The sequence below is a fragment of the Drosophila biarmipes genome, chromosome 3L, assembly GCF_025231255.1.
Source record: "Drosophila biarmipes strain raj3 chromosome 3L, RU_DBia_V1.1, whole genome shotgun sequence".
In the NCBI taxonomy this organism is placed as follows: Eukaryota; Metazoa; Arthropoda; class Insecta; order Diptera; family Drosophilidae; genus Drosophila; species Drosophila biarmipes.
In genome coordinates this window covers 561,938-582,267 of record NC_066613.1, presented here as the reverse complement: position 1 = coordinate 582,267, position 20,330 = coordinate 561,938, and the positions used below count along the sequence as shown (strand labels likewise).

Here is a 20,330-nt window from a genome sequence, read left to right as displayed (position 1 = left end):
TTGGCATAGATAATATGTTACTAGATGCCTTAATAAAAAATATGAGTGTATATAGTATCAATATATTTTTTTTCAAACTTACAAAAGTATTTTACCGCAATATGACAGCACAAATGGAGCTTGCCCGACACTGTTTTGTTCTCGGGGCTCGAAGTTTAAGTCCTGCACAAAGCTTTTCTTGTTTTTAAATTATTTAATCTAATTTATTATTTATACAATATCAATTTTTTGATTGCTAAGGAAATAGTTTGAATGCCATCTTAAAACTGTTGACTTACTTTGACCCAGAAAAATAAAAATGAAAAACAATCAAGAACATTATTCATGATTTGAGAACAATCCGTTCTCCATTTTTATACCCGTTACTCGTAGAGTAAAAGGGTATACTATATTCGTCAAAAAGTATGTAACAGGAAGAAGAAGCGTTTCCGACCCCATAAAGTGTATATATTCTGGATCAGGATCACTAGCCAAGTCGATCAAGCCATGTCCGTCTGTATGAACTATGAGATCTCGGAAACTATAAGAGATAGAACAGTCGAACTTGGCATGCAGATTCCTGGGCTTCCTACGCAGCGCAAGTTTGTTTCAACGAGGTGCCACGCCCACTCTAACGCCCACAAACAGCCAAAAACTGTGGTGGCCACAGTTGTCATCCTAGTTTGGTAAACTGAATTTGTCCCATTAAAACCTTTCAATTGGCCTAAAAATGTCTGCCACGCCCACTTCAGCTCGCCCAAACGACTAAAACGCTTAAAACTGTCTGCTGCCCACATAACATATACCAAAACAGCCGGTAGGTGGCGCTACTAATATTTCTTTGCCGCATATATATCTCCATTTCTATTTTGCTCCCTCAAGCTGAGTAAGGGGTATCTGATAGTCGAAGCACTCGACAATAGCGTTCTTCCTTTTTTTTTATATTTTTATATTTCAAAGTTATGACCGAAATGTTCTTAAACTGACCATATTCGTTCGGAAACCAACATTAAAGTTCGCATTTTATTAACGTTTATGAGCGTTATTAAACTGATAAACTTTTGCACTTTTTGATCCCGTTTGGTCGTTTCGAAACGTTGCAAACGGATTTTTTTTCTGGGTGTAGGGTCCTTCCACATCTAGGGAAGACGCCTTACCAATTGGTTCATCGCACCATGTTGCGCATGAGTATGTAAGCTTAAATTATATTAGTCAAAATCTGTCAAGTGTGCCCCTGTTCTAAAGGTCGTTTTGCCTTTGAACTTTTTTGCTTTTCCAGTTCACAATGATAAAAAAATCTTCATTTGAAAAGTTTTGCGAAATTGTGAGTTATACGGGACTTTAATTAATTTAATTTAATTATTTTTTTTTTTCCTTTATTTTCTTGATTGAAATTTGTATTCATTCGCAAAATAGATTTTTTCGGCGCTTTTCCATATTAAAACTGAAAAGCCGAGCATAACTAGATATCACGCGAGTCGTTCCTATAGTTTTGTCATTGAACTTTGGATGCTATGAGCAGCCTTAATTTGTGTGTATGGGGAGAAAAACAGAGTGAAGGCAAAAATGTATTCATATTTGCTTCTACTGCAGATCTATACGCTTTGGTCAAACCAACAAAGCGTTCCAAGCCGCGGCTGAGAATGACAGAAAAAAGTAACAATAATAATAAATCGGGGAAAAACATAATAACCTAACATAGACAATACAATTTGTATAAATTTAGTTGTTTTACCTTAAACCGATAATAGCAAAAGTAAGTTTATTACTATTTTACCCCCCTACTGGGACAATGAAAGTGAATTTTTGCAACTTTTCTTGGTTCCTTATTTTCCTAAAAGGATGGATTTTTAAATAATATTTAATTTAAAATACAATTTTTGTAGTAAATCGAAAGTTTCTATAATTTTATTTATATCGTTTTTCTGGGTAAACCACATGTTTATGTGCGCTTTTAACTCTGGCCAATATAATTATATGATTTAAACATGGTTTTACAAAAGTATTCTATATATTACCACATTATTGCAAATAGCTTCCTTTTAGTATTATCATAACTAACTGTTTGTAATAATTAATAAAATAGGTCCACGCTAAAAATACATCGTCTTTATATTAAAACACAATTTATTGTAATTACCTGTCCAGAAAAATTTGTTTCACAGTGTTTTTCTATCCAGCTAAAAGGTAATGCCACTTTCTAAGTGATCAGGATCTATCCCTTTTATATGAGGTGCAATGTAAGTACGCACACATGTATTTTTATAAATAAACGAAATGTATATTATTAATTTAAATATATAACATAGAAATTTATATTGTAAATAAGATTATAAATAATGTTAATAAGATTTTAATAAGTCTTTAAGCATATATGTTTATAAATAATTATAAAAGTATTGTGCAGATATCTCTGCAGCACTTTGGCTTCTAATATGATAATAGGAGTTATGTTAAAATATATTTTTTCAGTGCTGATGGTCATTATGAAGTGACACTTATGACAAAAGCAATAGTTTATAATAACGGACTGGTGATTTGGCAACCTCCTGCCGTGTATAAGTCATCTTGTTCAATCGATGTTGAATATTTTCCGTATGACGTACAGACCTGCATCTTAAAATTAGGAAGTTGGACATATGATGGTTTTAAGGTGCTACTCAAATGTATTTTTACTCTAAAACGTTGAAAATATTTTGAATTCAATTTGTTTAGCCTATTTCAGACGTTTAGTTACTTAGCAGCATGATAAAATGTTTTTATTATTAGGAATGACAAAATCTTTCTAATTGGTATAATTCGTTTATGTCTTAACATAATCGAACATCGAACATTTTAAATTTTCTGTTTGATTGCTTGTATTGTTTTTATACTTCATGCGCATGGAACAACTTTAATAAATAAAATCAATTTTCTTAGATAACAAATACTTTTAAAATGTTTTTAATTTTATTTAAAATGTGAACTTCACGCTTGCTTACACTGTTAGTATGTTAAAATGTAAAATTTTTTATAATTTAGAATGCATTTTTTTAGCTAACAATACTTTTTAATCCTTACAGCGAAATTTCCATGTTTTGTAGGATAAAAACTCAACTGAAATCGCACTTAAATTTAAAATTCATTGGCCAGCGGTCCTTTGCCTTGCGTTTTGCATTTTTACATTATTTAATATTTTGAACCATTTTGAATGCAAAAACAAATTATCATCCAATTACGAAATTAACCACTTTTTCGCCAAGCGTAATGATACTGTGCTGTAGCGGTAAAGCTCTTGCTTTGCTCAGATTATTTTCTCAAAAAGAATGTTGTTTTTATACCCGTTACTCGTAAAGTAAAATGGTATACTACATTCGTCGGAAAGTATGTAACAGGTAAAAGAAAGCGTTTCCGACCGAGTCGATCTATCCATATCCGTCTGTCCGTCCGTTCGTATGAACGCTGAGATCTTGGAAACTATAAGAGGTAGAATATTCATACTTGGCATTTAGAATCCTGGGCTTCAGCGCAGCGCAAGTTTGCAACGCCCACTCTAACGCCCACAAAAACAACAAAAACAAAACAAAAGTTTAACTAAAATTTATATGTCTCATCAATACCTATCGACTCATCCAAAAAAAGGTGCCACGCTCACTTTAACGACCTCAAATGGCCAAAACGTTCAGATCTGTCTGCCGCCCACACTGAATAGGCCGGTAAATGTCGCCCTAAAATATCGCTTTGCTGCTTATATACCTTCATTATCCTTTTCCTCCCTTAAACTTAGAAACGGGTATCTGATAGTCGAGGCACTCGACTATAACGTTCTTCTTTGTTTTTACATGTTTCCCTGGCCCTGTTTATTGTCTACTTTCAGTTCTTATGATTCTAATTAGAAATTTAACATTATGCGTTGAGCGGCCTAATAATTAGATTACCTTCTCACACTCAAATTATGGTATGAGTTTAAAACTCCTTAAAGTGAACCCAGAAAGTGTTCCGCCATTCGCCGCAAATAAAATGACAAGCAAACGTGCCCACACACGATTTTTTAAATATAAAATAAAAATAACTTATGGCCACTGAGCCTTGATTGTAAGCAGCTTTACCTTGACAACAAAAAAAACCAAACCAAAAAACATTTATTCCTCATTTGAAAGTCAATCTACATTTAAAAACACAAAAAATCATCTTTTAATAAAAAACCAAAAAGGATGATTACCTTGGCAAGCCGAAGTTCGTATACCCTTGCAGTTATAACAAATGATCAACGTTACTTACACCATGTTAAATTTTTAAGGATGTTGCTAGCTTCACTGATATTAAAAAAAATGTTTTCATTATTTTTCTGACCGTTTCTTTAAGAGCTATATGTTGGAGTCGTCTGATTAAATTTAATTCGAAATTCTAAAAAATATAATAAATAATATTCCCAATATTATAAAATAATATGTCAAAAAACACCGAAGCTATAATTTGTTTCGTATTAATATCCCACTAATATGGCAGCTATATGATATAGTCGTCCGATTTTGATTAAATTGAATTCGAAATTCAGAACTAATTAAAAGCTGTTATTTCCAAGCGTTGGAAACGATATGTTAAAAAACACCAAAGATATAAAATTGAAAATTTTTTTTTCTATTATTTCTATGGATATCATAAGATATAGTTGTCTGATCCGGCTTTTTCCGACTTATATACTACCTGCAAAAGAGAAAAGACTTTTTGGGAAAGTCTCAGCCCGATAGCTTTAAAATTGAGAACTAGAAAAGGACGCGCAGAGGGAGATGGTTAGATCGACTCGTCTAATGATGCTGATTAAGAATATACGTTGCGAACTTCTGACGGAAATAACTGATATTAAAACTTGGGAAACGCTATAGTCTTTGCCGTCGACCATCAAATAATCGTAACTAAGCTTAGAGTGCGATGGAGATATGCAGAAGCGACTGTTTATAATTGCACATTCAAAACAGCTGAAATAAAGTTGCGTGGCGGCGGATTCATAAGAATCTGCAGTTCAAATTCCAACTTTCAAGCTTTTATAGTTTCCAAAATGTCAACGTCCATACGGACGGATAGGCAGGCATACAGACCGACATGGTAGATCAACTCGGATATAAATCCTAATTAAGAATATATATATGGGTGTGCAAACTTTTTGTAAAGCAAACTAAAAGTATTTACGAGACAAATACATTTTAGTTAAAATTCTTTTATAAATATTAGATGACACAGCTTTAGAGTAGGCACTTCGAACTACAAGGCTGTATCAGATGCTAAGTAATCTAAAAGCTTGAAGGATGTAGGATATCGCTAGTCATTCTGATCAAGAATAATATAATTTATAATTTCCGGAAAAACTTCCTTCTACCTGTAATATACTTTTCCCTGAACACAATATACCCTTTTCCCTTTACCCTTTTTATAACGGGTGAAAAAAGTACAAACACATACAAATTCCGACGTCCAACAAAATTTCGTATTTGTATTCTTAATTTGTATACACATTTTGGGGAAAAGCTAATATCGGCTGCGTTCAGCCAAACACCACTTTAACTGATACCAGAGCTCTCACAAAGTTTTACTAGTTGTCAGGAAAGGTCAGTTAGATAATAAGTTAGACTTTATGCAAAATGGCATTGACAAGCCCCCTCAAAGGGTTTTGTTTACTAATGGGATTCTGTCTTCAGAGACAGTTTTCTTATCAAACTCTGTCAAAAGTGTTCGGACAGTATAAAATTAAAAACGCTTTGAGGTCTACATATGCATAAAACAAGAAAGGAAGTTAACTTCAGTGATATTCAAAATAAAATTATTTCATTATTTCCGAAGCTATAATGTGTTGCATATTATTTTTCCACCAATTTTTCGATCGTTCCTTTGACAGCTATATAATATAGTTGTCCGATTCGGATCTCCAAGAATCGGATTCGGATTTTCCAAGCGTATGTGTTAAAAAACACTAAAGATAATTTGTTCATATTATTTTCCCACCATTTTTCCGATCGTCGGAAACTATAAAAGCTAGAACACTCAGACCTTTCATGCAGATTTCTGGGCTTCCTGCGGAGCTCAAGTTTGTTTCAGTGGGGTGCCTCGCCCACCTTAATGCCCACAATCCTCGAAAGTCTGTAGCGCCTATAGTTTTTATGATAGAAAAAAAATTTAACTGAAATGTAGTTGTTACATCAATTCCTATCGATTGACATAAAAAATTTTGCCACGCCCACTCTAACGCTAACAAACCGCCAAAATTGTAGTGTCCACCGTTTCTATGGTATACATTTTTTTCCTAAAATTTATTTGCCTCATCAATACCTATCGATTAACCTAAAAAAATGTTGCCACACCCGCCCACTCAAACGCCAACAAACGTTTTAAACGCCTAACGCTGCCGCCCACCTATTATTTTAAAAGATATAATTTTGTGAACTAGATTTTAGATATTACTAGATATTATTGTTGTAAAATACTTTGCAATAGATTTGAATAAATTGATGATTGATGATTGCATCATTTCAATTTTTGTTGTATATAAGGGCGCATTTTCATCGAACTTTTTTGCTTTTCCAGAAGAACTTCATTTGAACGTTTTAAGAAATTTTGAGTTTTACCGGAGTTATAGGGGTCAGAATATGTCATTCAAATTGGTTAAAGATATCTTTATGATGTTTTTACTAATCGACACAGAATTATTACGGTTTTTTATAAAAAAAAAACTTTAAACATTTTATTTAAATTAATTTTTTTTAGTAAGGTAATGAGCAAAGATTTTTCGCAATAACGTACGAGTCGCTCTAAATCAACCATAAACGTGTTTTTATACCCTTGCAGAAGATATAATGATTTCAGTCAGAAGCTTGCAACGCAGTAAAAGAGACGTTTCCGACCCCATAACGTATATATATTCTTGATCAGCGTCACTAGACAAGTCTGTCTTGTCCGGATATACTTCCGTCTGGCCGTCCGTTACTAAGCAAACTAGTCTCTCCGTTTTAAAACTATCGGGCTGAAACTTTCCCAAAAGCCTTTTTTCTATTGCAGGTAGAAAATAAGTCTAAACCAGCCTATCGAGAATAAATTTAAAAAACGTATATCTTTGGTGTTTTTTTAAATATAACCTTTTAAGCTTGGAAAAAACATTTTTAAATTAGTTCTGAATTTCGAATTAAATGTTATCAAAATCGAAGGACTGTATCATGTAGCTGCCATAGGAACGATCGGAAAATTAGTCGGCAAATATGAACAAATTATATCTTTGGTGTTTTTTAACATATAACCTTCTAAGCTTGGAAATAACATTTTAAAATCAGTAAGAACAAAATTATAGCTTTGGGGCTTTTTGACATATTATCTTATAATATTGGGAATATAATTTTTTATATTTCGAATTCAGCTGAATAAAAATTGGACTACTCTAACATACAAATATAAAAAAATGGTCTGATAAAAAGAATGAAATAGTTGTTTTTTAATATCACTGAAGTCACCAACAATCCTTAAAAGTTGATTATTTCTTATAACTGCAAGGGTATACAAACTTCCTTATTTAAGGGACCATGTCTCAATCTGCGCATTTTGCGACTTCTTAAAAAAATTATACTTTTGTGTAACAACTTCTCACAAGCAAAACTCAGTGCCGTAATCGCTTTTATTTGTGAGCATATCGACAAAATTATTCTTAAAATGAATAAAAATCGTTTAGAGGAAAATTTTTAAATATTTTTCATAAATCGGTACTTTGGCAAAACTTTAAACGAAAATTTGACAAGTTAACTAGGGAAGACAAAATAAGCTGGTATTCAATTAGAAACTGAATAATGAAAATAGACCCGAAAAGAAAAAATGCTAACAAATATTCTTATAAAACACGTTAAGCTAATTTTAGAGAACGCATTTCTTGCAACTGGGTGTTTGAGGGGAGACAGCAAAATCGAGAAATCCGTTGAACTTTATTACACAGCAAAATTTGTTTTTTTTTGCGGACGTTTCACAAAAGGCACTTCGAAGAGACTTCGGATTCCAACATTTCATCGTTAAATTTAAACATTTAACTTTTGGAAGTGTCGCCGAAGTGACTTTGAGAAGTGTCACCGAAGTGACTTTGAGAAGCGTCGCCGAAGTGACACATTTCTTCCCGAAGGCAGTCACTTCCGCGATCCGAATGCGATATTGCGGACGTTATATTTCATCTTATAGAATTCACTAAGAAGTGAATTTTACTTTTTTCGAATATTTCTTGCCATCGAAAAAAAGAGGATAGCGCAATATGGCGAAGTTCACTTCAAGGCAGAATATGCTTTAAGTATTTATTAATTGAGAGTTTCTGGTCATGATCACCTGCCGAGTCGAGCGCCCACTCTGACGCCCACAAACCGTCCAAAACATTGTGCCAAAAATGTTTTTTGGTGAAATGTATTCATCTCATTAATTGAATTGACCATGCCCACTCTAACGTCCACATGGTGCCTACAAAATTCAAAAAATCGGTACGCCCATATTTGAAAAACGAATTACAAATCGAACGAATTTGGCAAAAAAAAGGTTCACATTTTTGAATTGCCTGAAAGTATAAGAAAAAATCCTCTGAAACCTCTTCTTTTTAAATACATTTTTTAAACACACACAATTTTGAATTTCTTCAAAAGAAAAATAAGTTTTAATATAAAAAAGTTGTTATACTACTTCCCCACAAAAAGTTTTTTAATTTTAAAATATGCCCTCATTTGTCACCTACAATGAGTTTCTTTTTATAGGTTGGAGCCATTTTTTGTTTTCAAGATATCGAATTTAATGTAATAAGCCATCTAATATTTTCAGCAGCCTTCTGGCTCGCTCTTATTAAAACCTTATGGCGTTTGTATTTCTGAGTTACTTAATATACTGTTGATAACTTTAAATTCTAAATGTTTAATTTAATTTTATCTTATTTGCTTTTATACGTTTTTTCTTAATATATTTAGTATAGTAATTATGAAATTATTTAGCACAAGTCGCTTGGCTATAGGTTTTTAAAATATTCCAAAGAATATTCCCAAGGAATGATTCTGAGGTCTAGTCACGTCAAAGCTGGTCTTTGTTGCTGCTGCTGCCAATATATACACAATATATGTTATTCTCCCAAAGATAATTGAATTCAATATTTCTGCCAATCAACTTTTCAAATCAACCAAATTAATTTTAGTTACAAGATGTGTAACTTTATCTTCTCTTGGAAACAGAACAAAAACATTGCAAAACATGGCCTTATTGTAGCACTAAGAAAACTTGCCCACACAATGGTGCTTTTTTTATAACCTTGCAGAGGTTCAGTCAGAAGTTTGCAAAATAGTGAATTATAAGTCTCCGACCCCATAAACCAAAAAGTGCTGGTTTCATTACCCGAAAATGGCGTCATGAAATCCCTTAAAGGGTTTTAAGCAGTTTCAAAAGGTAAATATACAAGAATACAAGTAAAATTAATTTTTTTTAGGCACATGCCCTTACTTTTTTCAGGACCATTGGACAGGGATTCCGGACCGAAAAGCCATGTTAATTATTAAAAACAAATTATTAAAAAGAACATAAATAGCAAATAATAATTGTAATTCTACAGAAAATTTAATTTATACAATTTAAATAAAATATAGTTAAAAATAAATGAATATGTATGTATTTTAAACTCAATATTTTGAAATATTTGGATTTTTCCATGGAAAAATCGCGAATTTCCGATGGGATTTTCCTGGGACGTTTCCTCTGCCCTGGAAATTCCATGGAAAAATCGCGAATTTCAGATGGGATTTCCCTGGGATGTGTTTCTTGCTCGGGAAATTCCACGGAAAAATTAGTATAAGGAACATGCAAAATCCTAGGGGACTTCGACCTCTTTCGATCAAATTTAATTCGAAATTGAAAACTAATTAAAAATGTTATTTCCAAGCGAAGGATGTTATATCATTCTTGTATGATATTTGTGACCTGTTCCTTATTTCATCACTTTTCTTACTCTTACTCCGGAAATTTATTTTATCCTCATCTTTATTTGCATTTAGGTTACTGACATGATTACTCTCCTTACTCTCATTCAGGATTTTCGTATTTTTAATCTCCTTTCTCTCATTTGTTCTGCATTAGTTTTGCTATATTTTTAATCGAATATTCCTTTTTTGTCTTTTATAGGGACATACACTGTTGAAGCAAATATTGTCAAAAATTTAAAATGTCATGCCTCATAGACATCAATTGCCTTAACGTAATCTCTTTAATTAAATAATTAGCTTCCAGAACAGCTTCACCCCAGTAGCTTTCTTTATCTATATTACTTTAGCAACATTCACCAAACTATTAGCTTTTTTAGTAATTATTTTGTTTATCTTTTCTGACTTGTAGGGTGATTTTTAGCACTTTGTTGTTTTTGCTACCGGACAACTGAGTATTAGTGCCAGCCTCGAAATAATGCATAAGCTTGTGCCGCACCAAGCATAAATATAGAGCAGGTAGTTTTTTGAAAAAGCGTTCCGGCGCGTTAGCGTTGCAAGAAGGATGGTTGAAAAGAAAAACACAAAAATTAAGGCAAAAATTGTATTGAGTTTGTTGAGTATTAGGGTCTCCTTTTTGCAAGCCATCGATTGAGTTTTTGTTTTACTACCTGCTGTTCCAAATTCGTCGCTAAATGAAACAAATTATTTCTATTGATTTTACATTTTATTTTTAAAATTTATTTATAAGTTAATATATATTTATAATTTGCCGTCATTGCGTATTACTAAATTTTTAATATTTTAGTATTATAAATATATATATTAGTTTGCTTCATTCTATTTCTTTTCCCTGTAATAACATTCTAAGGATAATACTCTATCGGCCGCTGCACTGTTCGATGGTATAGTAAGAAGTTGCAATGCTAACTTATGTAGATAAAACAGTTTTCCAGTTTTAAAGAAACTCTCTGTTCAGTAACTTTCTGTTTATTTATTTCCAATAATATTAATACTAATTTTAAAACAATAATATTAATATTTCATCAAATGTCCAAAGACATTTTAGAACTGTTTTTTGAAAAAGTCACCAGGTGAAAAAAGAAAGAGTTAGTTGCCAATGGATGATTTGGACTTGCAGGATTTCACTCATTACTCGAAAAATTATTGCTACTGGGAAATTCACATGTATTGTAATTATTTTTTATAACAGAAGTGTTTTATTTGAATTTCATCCCCATGTTCCATAACTGCAGCAGGTGGATATAAAAAATTCATTTTTGTGCCAAATTCTTAAATTTAAAAATTCTTTCCTTAAGAACGGATGTTGGTGAAATAATTTTCGAAATAGACGGTAAAACAAAGCATAAAGAAGGAGAACTACACGTTGAAATCTTCAAGCAAAATTAATATTATTCTTAAAGCACATATGTATATGAATTATGTGTATATATATTTTAAGTGAGCAGACCGGTGGCGGTACAATTCCTGCTGGATGTAGGGCGAGGGGTCAACGGCGGGGTGCTCGCTGGATGTAGGGCGAAGGGGCACGGGCAGGGTGCTTGCTGGATGTTTAGCGAGGGGCACCGTCCACTGAGCTTGGTGCTTGAACTGATGGGAGTGACTTCCGCGACCCGAATGCGATATCGCCGAAGTGACTATTGGAAGTTACTTAGAAGTGACATAACAGATGCTTGTAGAAGATACCAGAAGGGCCTTTCCCCATTGGAAATCTTGAATAAAAAACTTGTTTTTACATGTTCAGAAATATTTTGAATTTATTTTCTATAAGGTTTTTAAGCGCTTGTGGACACGGTCCTTGGCATGTCGGAAGTGCTGCTTAATAATTTAATTTATTTTCAGCTCCGTTCACAAGAGGAATTTAATAATAACCATTTCTAAAATAAACACAACATTTTTTTTTATATTTAAAATAAAAATAAATTTGAAGGAATTACTTTTTATAATAAGGTGGAGAATCTTTGAATGCTTATAATGTGAAAATATCTTGAAGTAATCGTACAGCCTCGCGTAAATTCGCACTCTTTGTTGAGTTGGACGTTTTAATGTGTTATATAATTTTAAAAATTCGGAAAAACAAAGCAACACAAAAATGTTATACAAAACTGGACTGACCACCAGCAAATTGCGAAATAAACTGACGGGGGGCATTTTCGGAAATAAAGGGTAACGGCAATTATCATGTCCTTCTTTTTCCCAGTAACATTGTTTTTGTATCATATATCTATCGTCCAGATATCGTCATATATCTATCGCGACCCTTTTTGTTTTTGTAAAATGCGTGCTATCGTCCAGAAGTGTCTCAGAAGTTACTTCTTTGCGATCGAAACGTGTGCTATCGTCTTCCTATCACTCAGCAGTGACTTAGAAGTTATTTCTACGCGATATATGTCTATTTTGTTTTTATAAAATGTATACAATCCTGTGCCTTTGCATTGCTTAGCCGGGTGTGGGTGGCCCCGGGGTACAATTTTTATTGGGTGTGAGTAAAGTGACAAACAATGGCACCCTCCAGTTCACTGGTGTATGTGAGACAATGATATTGTAATTTTATCGCTTTCTGTACAGAAAACTCACGCATGTTACTAGATAGATATTTCCAACCATTTTTATATAAAGATTTACAAAATTATGGTTAAATTGCGCTTTACTTTTTGCTACAAAATCCTTAAACATTGCAAAACCATCAGTTTTATGTTTTATGAAATACGTTACACAATAATGTGTATATTGATCTACAAAAATATTTTTTGTCGTCAATTGTTATTAAACCGCATACATAAGAATGGATATATTTATGTATTCCTTATTTATATGTTTCTTAAAAGGAAATGTGGCATGTTTGCTAGCCATGTCCGTCTGACTGTCTGTCCGTATGAACGCTGAGCTTGCCACACAGATTCCTGGGCTTCCTGCGCTGTGCAGGTTTTTCCCTGCCTTTTATGATACAAACAAAATTGTAACTAAAATGAGTTTGACTCATATATACCTATCGACTGACCCAAAGAAAATGTGTCACGCCCACTCTAACGTCCACAAAAGGCTTAAACTTTTAAATCTGTTTGCCGCCTACATAACATCTACCGAAATAGCCGGTAGGTGGCGCCCTAAAATATCGCTTTGCTTATCTCCATTTCCCTTTTGCTCTCTTAAGCTTAGTAACGGGTATCTGAGTCGAAGCACTCGACTATAGAGTTCTTCTTTGTTTTTTTTTTTAATTTTTTTTTTTGGATTTTATTAGTTATTAAGACCTTATTTTATTTACAAAACGTTTGTATGGGAAATAGAGTTTATTCGGAAACTATTCTATTTTTTCTCACATTTTAAAATTTTTCTAGACCTCCACGAACATTTCAAGACTAAGATAAGAAAAAAAGTCTACAATTAAAATGAGCACGTGACAAAAAAAGCACCGACAAATAAGCAATAGCGAAGTATGCACAAATGCACAAAAGTCCGATTATCCGCCTTTTTGAGCGCAAGAGAGGCCGGATTTTAATTGGTTCCTAAATTTCAATCTGTTTATTTTCCGAATTCTTTTTCTTTAATTCGAAAACCAAATTATAAATTATTTTCCGTCATGGAACCATCAGCGAAATCCGCTTTAGCCCAATTTATAACCAATGTGAAGCACCTCCTAAAATTAAATAGTCCATGTAAAAGTCCCGACGCAGAATTTCCCTCTTTTTGAAACGTCGACTGCTCATCCTCGGCCAGTTGATGCACAGCTCGCACTGAAAAAAATTAAGCCGAGTGGCTCATCCTGGATGGAATCTCGCTAAAGGATACACTCCTAAAATTATTACCCTATGATATCGGAACCTTCAAATGATGCGCAGCAGCTTTGGCTGGATAACCGGTCCGGACATCAACACTACATTCAAAGAATACCCAGAGGTGGTATCAGCAGATCAAAAACGAACTTAAACTTGGTTGTTTAATTGGCCTCTTTAAAAACACAAAGGTGCTGCAGGAAAAAATGGGGAGTTATTCTCGCACTAGCAGGAAATAAAGATAAATGCCCCAACTCCAAATACTATTTAATTAATGCAGCACACTGTGAGTGGTTGGGAATAAGATTCTCCCAGCAAACTAGATCTACATTTCAACGGCAGCGTAATACCGTAAGCGCCTGACTTGAGCAGATAGGAATGTTGTACGAAATGCGCATCCCAATCAAGATCTTTCTTCGTCGACTTCACTATTAGATCGGAGCAGTTTTCTTCTTCCCAGAACTGGTAAAGCAGAGAATCTTGACGATCATCCGGCAGGCTTGGGTTCTTCGTCACATCCTTGCATCCAAGCCGGGTTTTCTGCAGCAACAGAGGCCAGCTGAAAGCTGAATTTGCCCAATACATAACAGTTAATATGAGAGGCTGTCTCGATAAGCAAGTCAATACACTGTGGTCGGAAAAACTCTGGATCAGCCAGAAAAATATTGCATGTTTCAACTGGAAACATCTATGCAGAAACTAGGCTGGAGATCCGTAATATTGCCAGCGATAACTTTACTAAAATGAGCGAAATCATACTCACTTGAGAATGAAAAGGAAATCGAAAATTGTACAGCTAAAGACAAGCATATTAAAGAGCAGCGTGCCGAATGTATTTTCTATACAATTGTTGATATCAGAACTTTGGTTTTCTGTAGGTGCGATCTTAACTAGATTTTTTTTTTTATATTAGAAGTTTTTGTGTTAAAAATCAATGATATAATTCATCTACTTTCATAAACTAAATAGTACTCAAGTTTCTTATGTGGAACATACAACACGTATAAAAAAAATAAAAACGCGATCAGGTAGTGTTATAGGTTCTGAACTGGTACATGTAGCTACTTCTGTTGAACAAAATTTTAAAACGGATCTTTTAAAACAATGTGTTGCAAGTAAAACGTGAGGAAATGTCAATGGGTATACTCCTTAATGCTTAGACGAAATCGTTAAAGTTGAAGAAGAAGAAGAAGGAAAAAAGTTTATAGAATATTGGAACAAAAAAACTTTTGGTCATAATCAGTAAACGATAGTATTTCGACAAATCATTTTAGGAAATTTAACAAAGTATTTTAACAACCTTTTTGACGACATATAGCACAAGTCGGTAGCTTTAGTAGTTTAAAAGTTGAGGGTATACAAAATGTATCTATTTATAGCTGGCTTATCGCCAAACCAGTTAGTTCTAATAAGCTGTTCGTCATCTTAAATTTCCAAGACTTTAAAATTAAGTTTGGATTCGCACAAAAAAAGGTCAATGCTCAGTGTTGGATGCTCTTAAATGGTAAATGGTAAATGTGGCTACATTTGTTGATTAATAATTTAAAATGGGTTTTTTTGCAAGAATGTGTCGTATACCAAAAGTTGTGGAATCTCATATACACTTTAAAATTTTATTTAAAATCATTACAGCCGTTTTTGAAAAATCATAAAAAAGGCTAAAAATAATATATAAATAAAAAAACGTAGTATCATTATTTTTAAAACGTTGGAATTTAAATAAATAGTATTTCGAAATACCTGAAATCCTAACACTTCAATACTTTACAAGTTACGGGTATACAACGTTTAGCTATTTATAGCTGTTTTCTCGCCAAACTAGCTAATTTTTCCAAAAGAGGTAAAAAGTGGACAAACTGACCAAGGAAATAAAATTTTTGTATTCCGATTTTGACAGTTGAGGTGTCATTCGACGCGTATTTCAATTGAGAATAAAACTAGGTGAGTAGACGGTGGTAATTCTCCCCACCGGCCCAAACAGATCAAATTTTCCAAATTTTAACTTTTACACTCTTACTCCCACACCATTTGATGTTAAAATTCTTGGTATGCAATTCTTTTAGTTTTTGCAATACCTTTTGATTGATGTATCACTCGAAACAATCGGATTATTACTGTAGATTTTATTTTTTCGTCTATAAATTATACCCTTTTGGTGTGTTTTATCACTGCATCATTAAGAAGAGAGCAAACGTCTTAATAGTAGGACGCTGGTAGCCCCACAGCTGAAGACGGAGCTATTGGCCCCCAAGATCTCCGAATCGTTGCAGATTGCGCTGGCTTTATTCGTGCAGAAACGGTAGACTGAGAAACTCAGTAATGTTGATTTTAGCCAGAGTCACCTCTATCTTCTAGTGCGTTTAAATTTTGGTGGAAGAGCATCCGCCACTTGATTCTGTTTGCCAGAGGTATAAGCGACCATGGCATTATGCTCGTCGACAAACGGTTTTAGGCGTATTATTCTGCAGTTTGTGATTTTTGGTGATACAGCTGATGTGAGAGGCTTGCGATCTATGTAGATCGTCAAATTCTTTACCCATATAGAAAGAAGTTTTAACTTTTCAGCGCCCATGTTATGACTACGAGTTCTTTTATATTTGCCGGCAGGTTTTCATCGTACTTACGAATTGCGCCAGAAATCATGAATTAGGTCTCTTACCTCTTTTTATGCTTGATTTCAATTTATCTAGATTTTCCTAGACTGATTTGCACACACCTAACCATTGTCGCCCTTTAGAATATTTGTGAGCGGACAAGCGATGGTAGCAAACCCTTTTAAAATCATCTCTAATAATTAGCTAGCTCCAGAAAGGATCTAAGATTTAATAATGTTTTTAGGGCAGAAAGTTTTAAACAGCTTGTACTTTTTCGGAGATGTTTTGATCCCTCCTCGCGATACTAAAAACAAAAGGTTTTCGACGCTTTCCTTAAAAAATGTTGGCTTTTCCTGGGACAAGCGCATACCGGCGTTGCATAAACGACTTAGGATCTCATCAACATGTTTGATGCAATCCTCCTTTGTTTCAGAAAAAAAATATCACGTCGTCTATTGACGTAACAAATTTTCCATATAACGCCTCTTAAAAAGTCATCAATAGCCCGTTGAAAATACTAGGGGCGTTTTTTAGCACAAAAGGGAGGCTGCAGAATTATTATTTTCCATTGCTTACTGAAAAAGCCGTTTTCTCTCTGTCTTTTTCCGCCAGGGCTATTTTAAGTCCAACGTTGTAAAGTATTGGGCTTTTCCTAAATTTGACAGTATTATCGGTATGTTAGGCAGGGGTACTATTTTTATTTAGTTTCCTAAAGTCAATAACCAGCCTCTTTTTTTGTGGATATCTTTATCAATACCTTTTCTATCTACAACCCATATGGGATTGTCGTACTTGTAAGGTGATTTTAATGGTCGAATATTGCCATCAGCAAGGAGTTGTTTAATCTCCGTGTTGACAAAATCCGATACTTCTTGAGGGTAGGGGTTCATTTTTGAATAAATGGGTTCTTCATCCATTGGAATTGTATCAACCGTGTTTATATTATACGGCAGGACTCGTTGGGGTCAGAAAATGCTTTTAATCTTCATTTATCTTTTGAAAGGAGGTTTTAATGACCATTAGTACGTCTTTATCGTCAACTTTTATAAAATTTACATTAATTAATTTAGCAAATAGAAGGGCCTCTTTGCCGATTGTGGCATTGATCCCCTTAGGAAATCCAGAAGATGAAGAAGGTTCTTTTTTATTAAAAAGATTAGTACAACATTTTTGTTTTACGAATGTTCCATCGTGAATGGAATTTACTGTGAAGGTCTTGGTAAAATATGTTCTTACTCTGATAGGGGCTGAAAATAGTTTTTTGACTGGCACCGGTATCTATTAACAGAACGCCCTGCTAACGTACGAGCTATGTATGGATGCAGGGACTTTACCCTTGTTTACAGCTGATGCTCCCTGTGCTTGTAAAATTGGTCTTGCCCAGACTTAACTTAGTACGGATTTTTTTGTCCGTTGCTCGGTTTCTGGCTGTGTTGACTGCCAGTTTTTTGGGGCTTTTCTATTTCATTAATAACTAGCTTCATTAATAACTAGGCTCTTCGCACTTTAGGCCTTGCCCTCTAAGTCTCTGAACTACTGTTCAAGGGCCTGGGCCTGTGCGTTCAACGCTGCCTGAACTGCGTCGTGTACAATTTCAGAAATATCAATATTCGACATACTGATACTGTTTCCAATATACCCTGCGGATTCCTTAGTTTTTGATTTCCTTATTTTGAGGTTCCTAATTTATAGAAGTTCCTCGTCACTACTGTCCATGCCTTTTCTTCTCTATAGAGAGGAAAATTTTCTGAATTGAATAAATCAATCGTTTCTTTTTTGTTTTTTTCGAGTCTTGATTAAACTTAAGAGATAATAAACAATCGCTTATATTTTTTATAAATCTTGTATTGTTTTCCTGTGGTGGCCGAATGTTAGGGATGAATGCTGTTACAGGTTATTCGTCGTTTACTTGCTTCCAGTTACAGAGCACCTCTCACTTAGAAATTTGTTGAATTTACAAAATATTAATTGTTTTCACTTTTAAGTGAAAGTTCTTAATTGTTGCTTTCCCACATCTTTTTATATCACTTTTATATTAATAATTTGTTGCAATTCGTACAATGTTATATTTTGCACTTAAAAAAATAATGGAATTTATTTGCCCGAGTAATTCTTTTTGAGCCGATTGCGTTTTATTTTTATACCCTTGCAGAGGGTATAATGATTTCAGTCAGAAGTTTGCAACGCAATGACGAAGACGTTTCCGACCCCATAAAGTATATATATTCTTGATCAGCGCCACAAGACGAGTCTATCCAGCCATGTCCTTCTGTCCGTCCGTCCGTCTGTCTGTCTGTCCGTCCGTCCGTCTGTCCGTCTGTCCATCTGTCCGTCCGTTTCTGCGCAAACTAGTCTCTCAGTTTTAAAGCTATCGCGCTGAAACTTCGCCAAAAGTCTTCTTTCTATTGCAGGTAGTATAAAAGTCGGAGCCAGCCGGATCGGACAACTATGTTTACCTTGTAGCTCCCATAGGAACTATCGGGGAAAAATTTAAAAAAAAATTATATCTTTCGTGTTTTTTAACATATAGCGTTCTAGATCTGAATTTCGAATTAAATCTCACCAAAATCGGACGACTATATCATATAGCTGCCATAGGAACGATCGGAAAATTAGTAGAAAAACATGAAATAAAAATTATATCTTTTGTGTTTTTTAACATATATAACATATATAAGCTTGAGAATAACATTTTTTTATTAGTGCTGAATTTCAAATTAAATTTTATTAAAATCGGACGATTTCATATAGCTCTTATAGGAAAGATCGGATAAATGGTGGGAAATAATGTGAAACAAATTATAGCTTTGGGGATTTTTGACATATTATCTTATAATATTGGGAATATTCGTTTTTATATTTTTTAGAATTTTAAATACAATTTAATAAAATTAATAATTATTTTTTATAACTGCAAGGGTATACAAACTTCGGCTTGCCGAAGTTAACTTCCCTTCTCGTTTTAAATCTTTTTGATCGTGATAATTTGTTTATAAATTCTTTATTTATTTGGAACCCGTTAGGGCACTTATTTTTAAATGTATTTATTGGTAACCCCTTAGGGCAGCTTGAGCTCTGTTGAGAAACGAACAATACAATTTAAAACAAGGAAGAACGCTATGGTCGAGTGCCTCGACTATCGACTATCGGTTATTCAGCATGAGAGGAGCAAAATAGAAAGGGAGCAAAGAAATATTGTAAAGCACCATCTACCGGACATTTTGTTATATGTTATGTGGGCGGCAGATTATATTAAGCGCTTTAGCCGTTTTGGGGCGCTAGAATGCAAAATATTTGCCACGCCCACTCTAACGCCCAGAAACCGTCCAAGCCTGTGGTGGCCACAGTTGACATCCTAGACATTTTTTAGGCCAATCGAAGGGATTTTATGAAACAAATTTAGTTTACCAAAAAAAATGTCTAGGATGACAACTGTGGCCACATCAGGTTTGGGCGGTTTGTGGGCGTTAGAGTGGGCGTGACACATTTTTTTGGGTCAATCGATAGGTATTGATGAAAGAAAATCATTTCAGTTAACATTTTTTTTATCATAAAAACTGGAGGCGCTAAAGATTTTCGAAGCTCAGGAATCTACTTGCCAGGTTCGACTGTTTTATCTCTTATAGTTTCCGAGACTGCAGCTCGCCACTCCATCGTTCGGCTAAGATGCTAATGCCGCACTTTTGGGCAGCCGCTGCTTTCGGCAAGCCGAAGTTTGTATACCATGTGAAATTTTTAAGGATTTTTGCTGGCTTCAGAAATATTAAAAAAAATTATTTCATTCTTTTTTTTGGCCATTTTTTTGGACATCTATAGAGTTATCCGAATTTTATTAAATTGAATTCGAAATTCTTAAAAATATAAAAAATTATATTCCCAATATTATAAAATAATATGTCAAAAATCCCCAAAGCTATACCCTTGCAGAGGGTATAATGATTTCAGTCAGAAGTTTGCAACGCAGTGAAAGAGACGTTTCCGACCCCATAAAGTACATATATTCTTGATCAGCGTCACTA

The 20,330-nt window shown here is 34.1% G+C and overlaps 1 protein-coding gene across 20 annotated transcripts in view; it reads left to right on the top strand.

Annotated features, from left to right (window-relative positions):
* The window catches only part of LOC108035863 (acetylcholine receptor subunit alpha-like), a 604,633-nt gene that overhangs the window by 188,097 nt on the left and 396,206 nt on the right, over positions 1 to 20,330 (top strand). For 2 of the 20 annotated variants that reach the window (XM_050886170.1, XM_050886182.1), the window contains one exon: positions 2,452 to 2,632. The exons of the other annotated variants lie outside the window; for them this stretch is intronic. In XM_050886170.1, the coding sequence (XP_050742127.1) occupies positions 2,452 to 2,632 (181 nt within the window). The remainder of the gene's footprint in view (positions 1 to 2,451; positions 2,633 to 20,330) is intronic. 20 annotated transcript variants of the gene reach the window in all.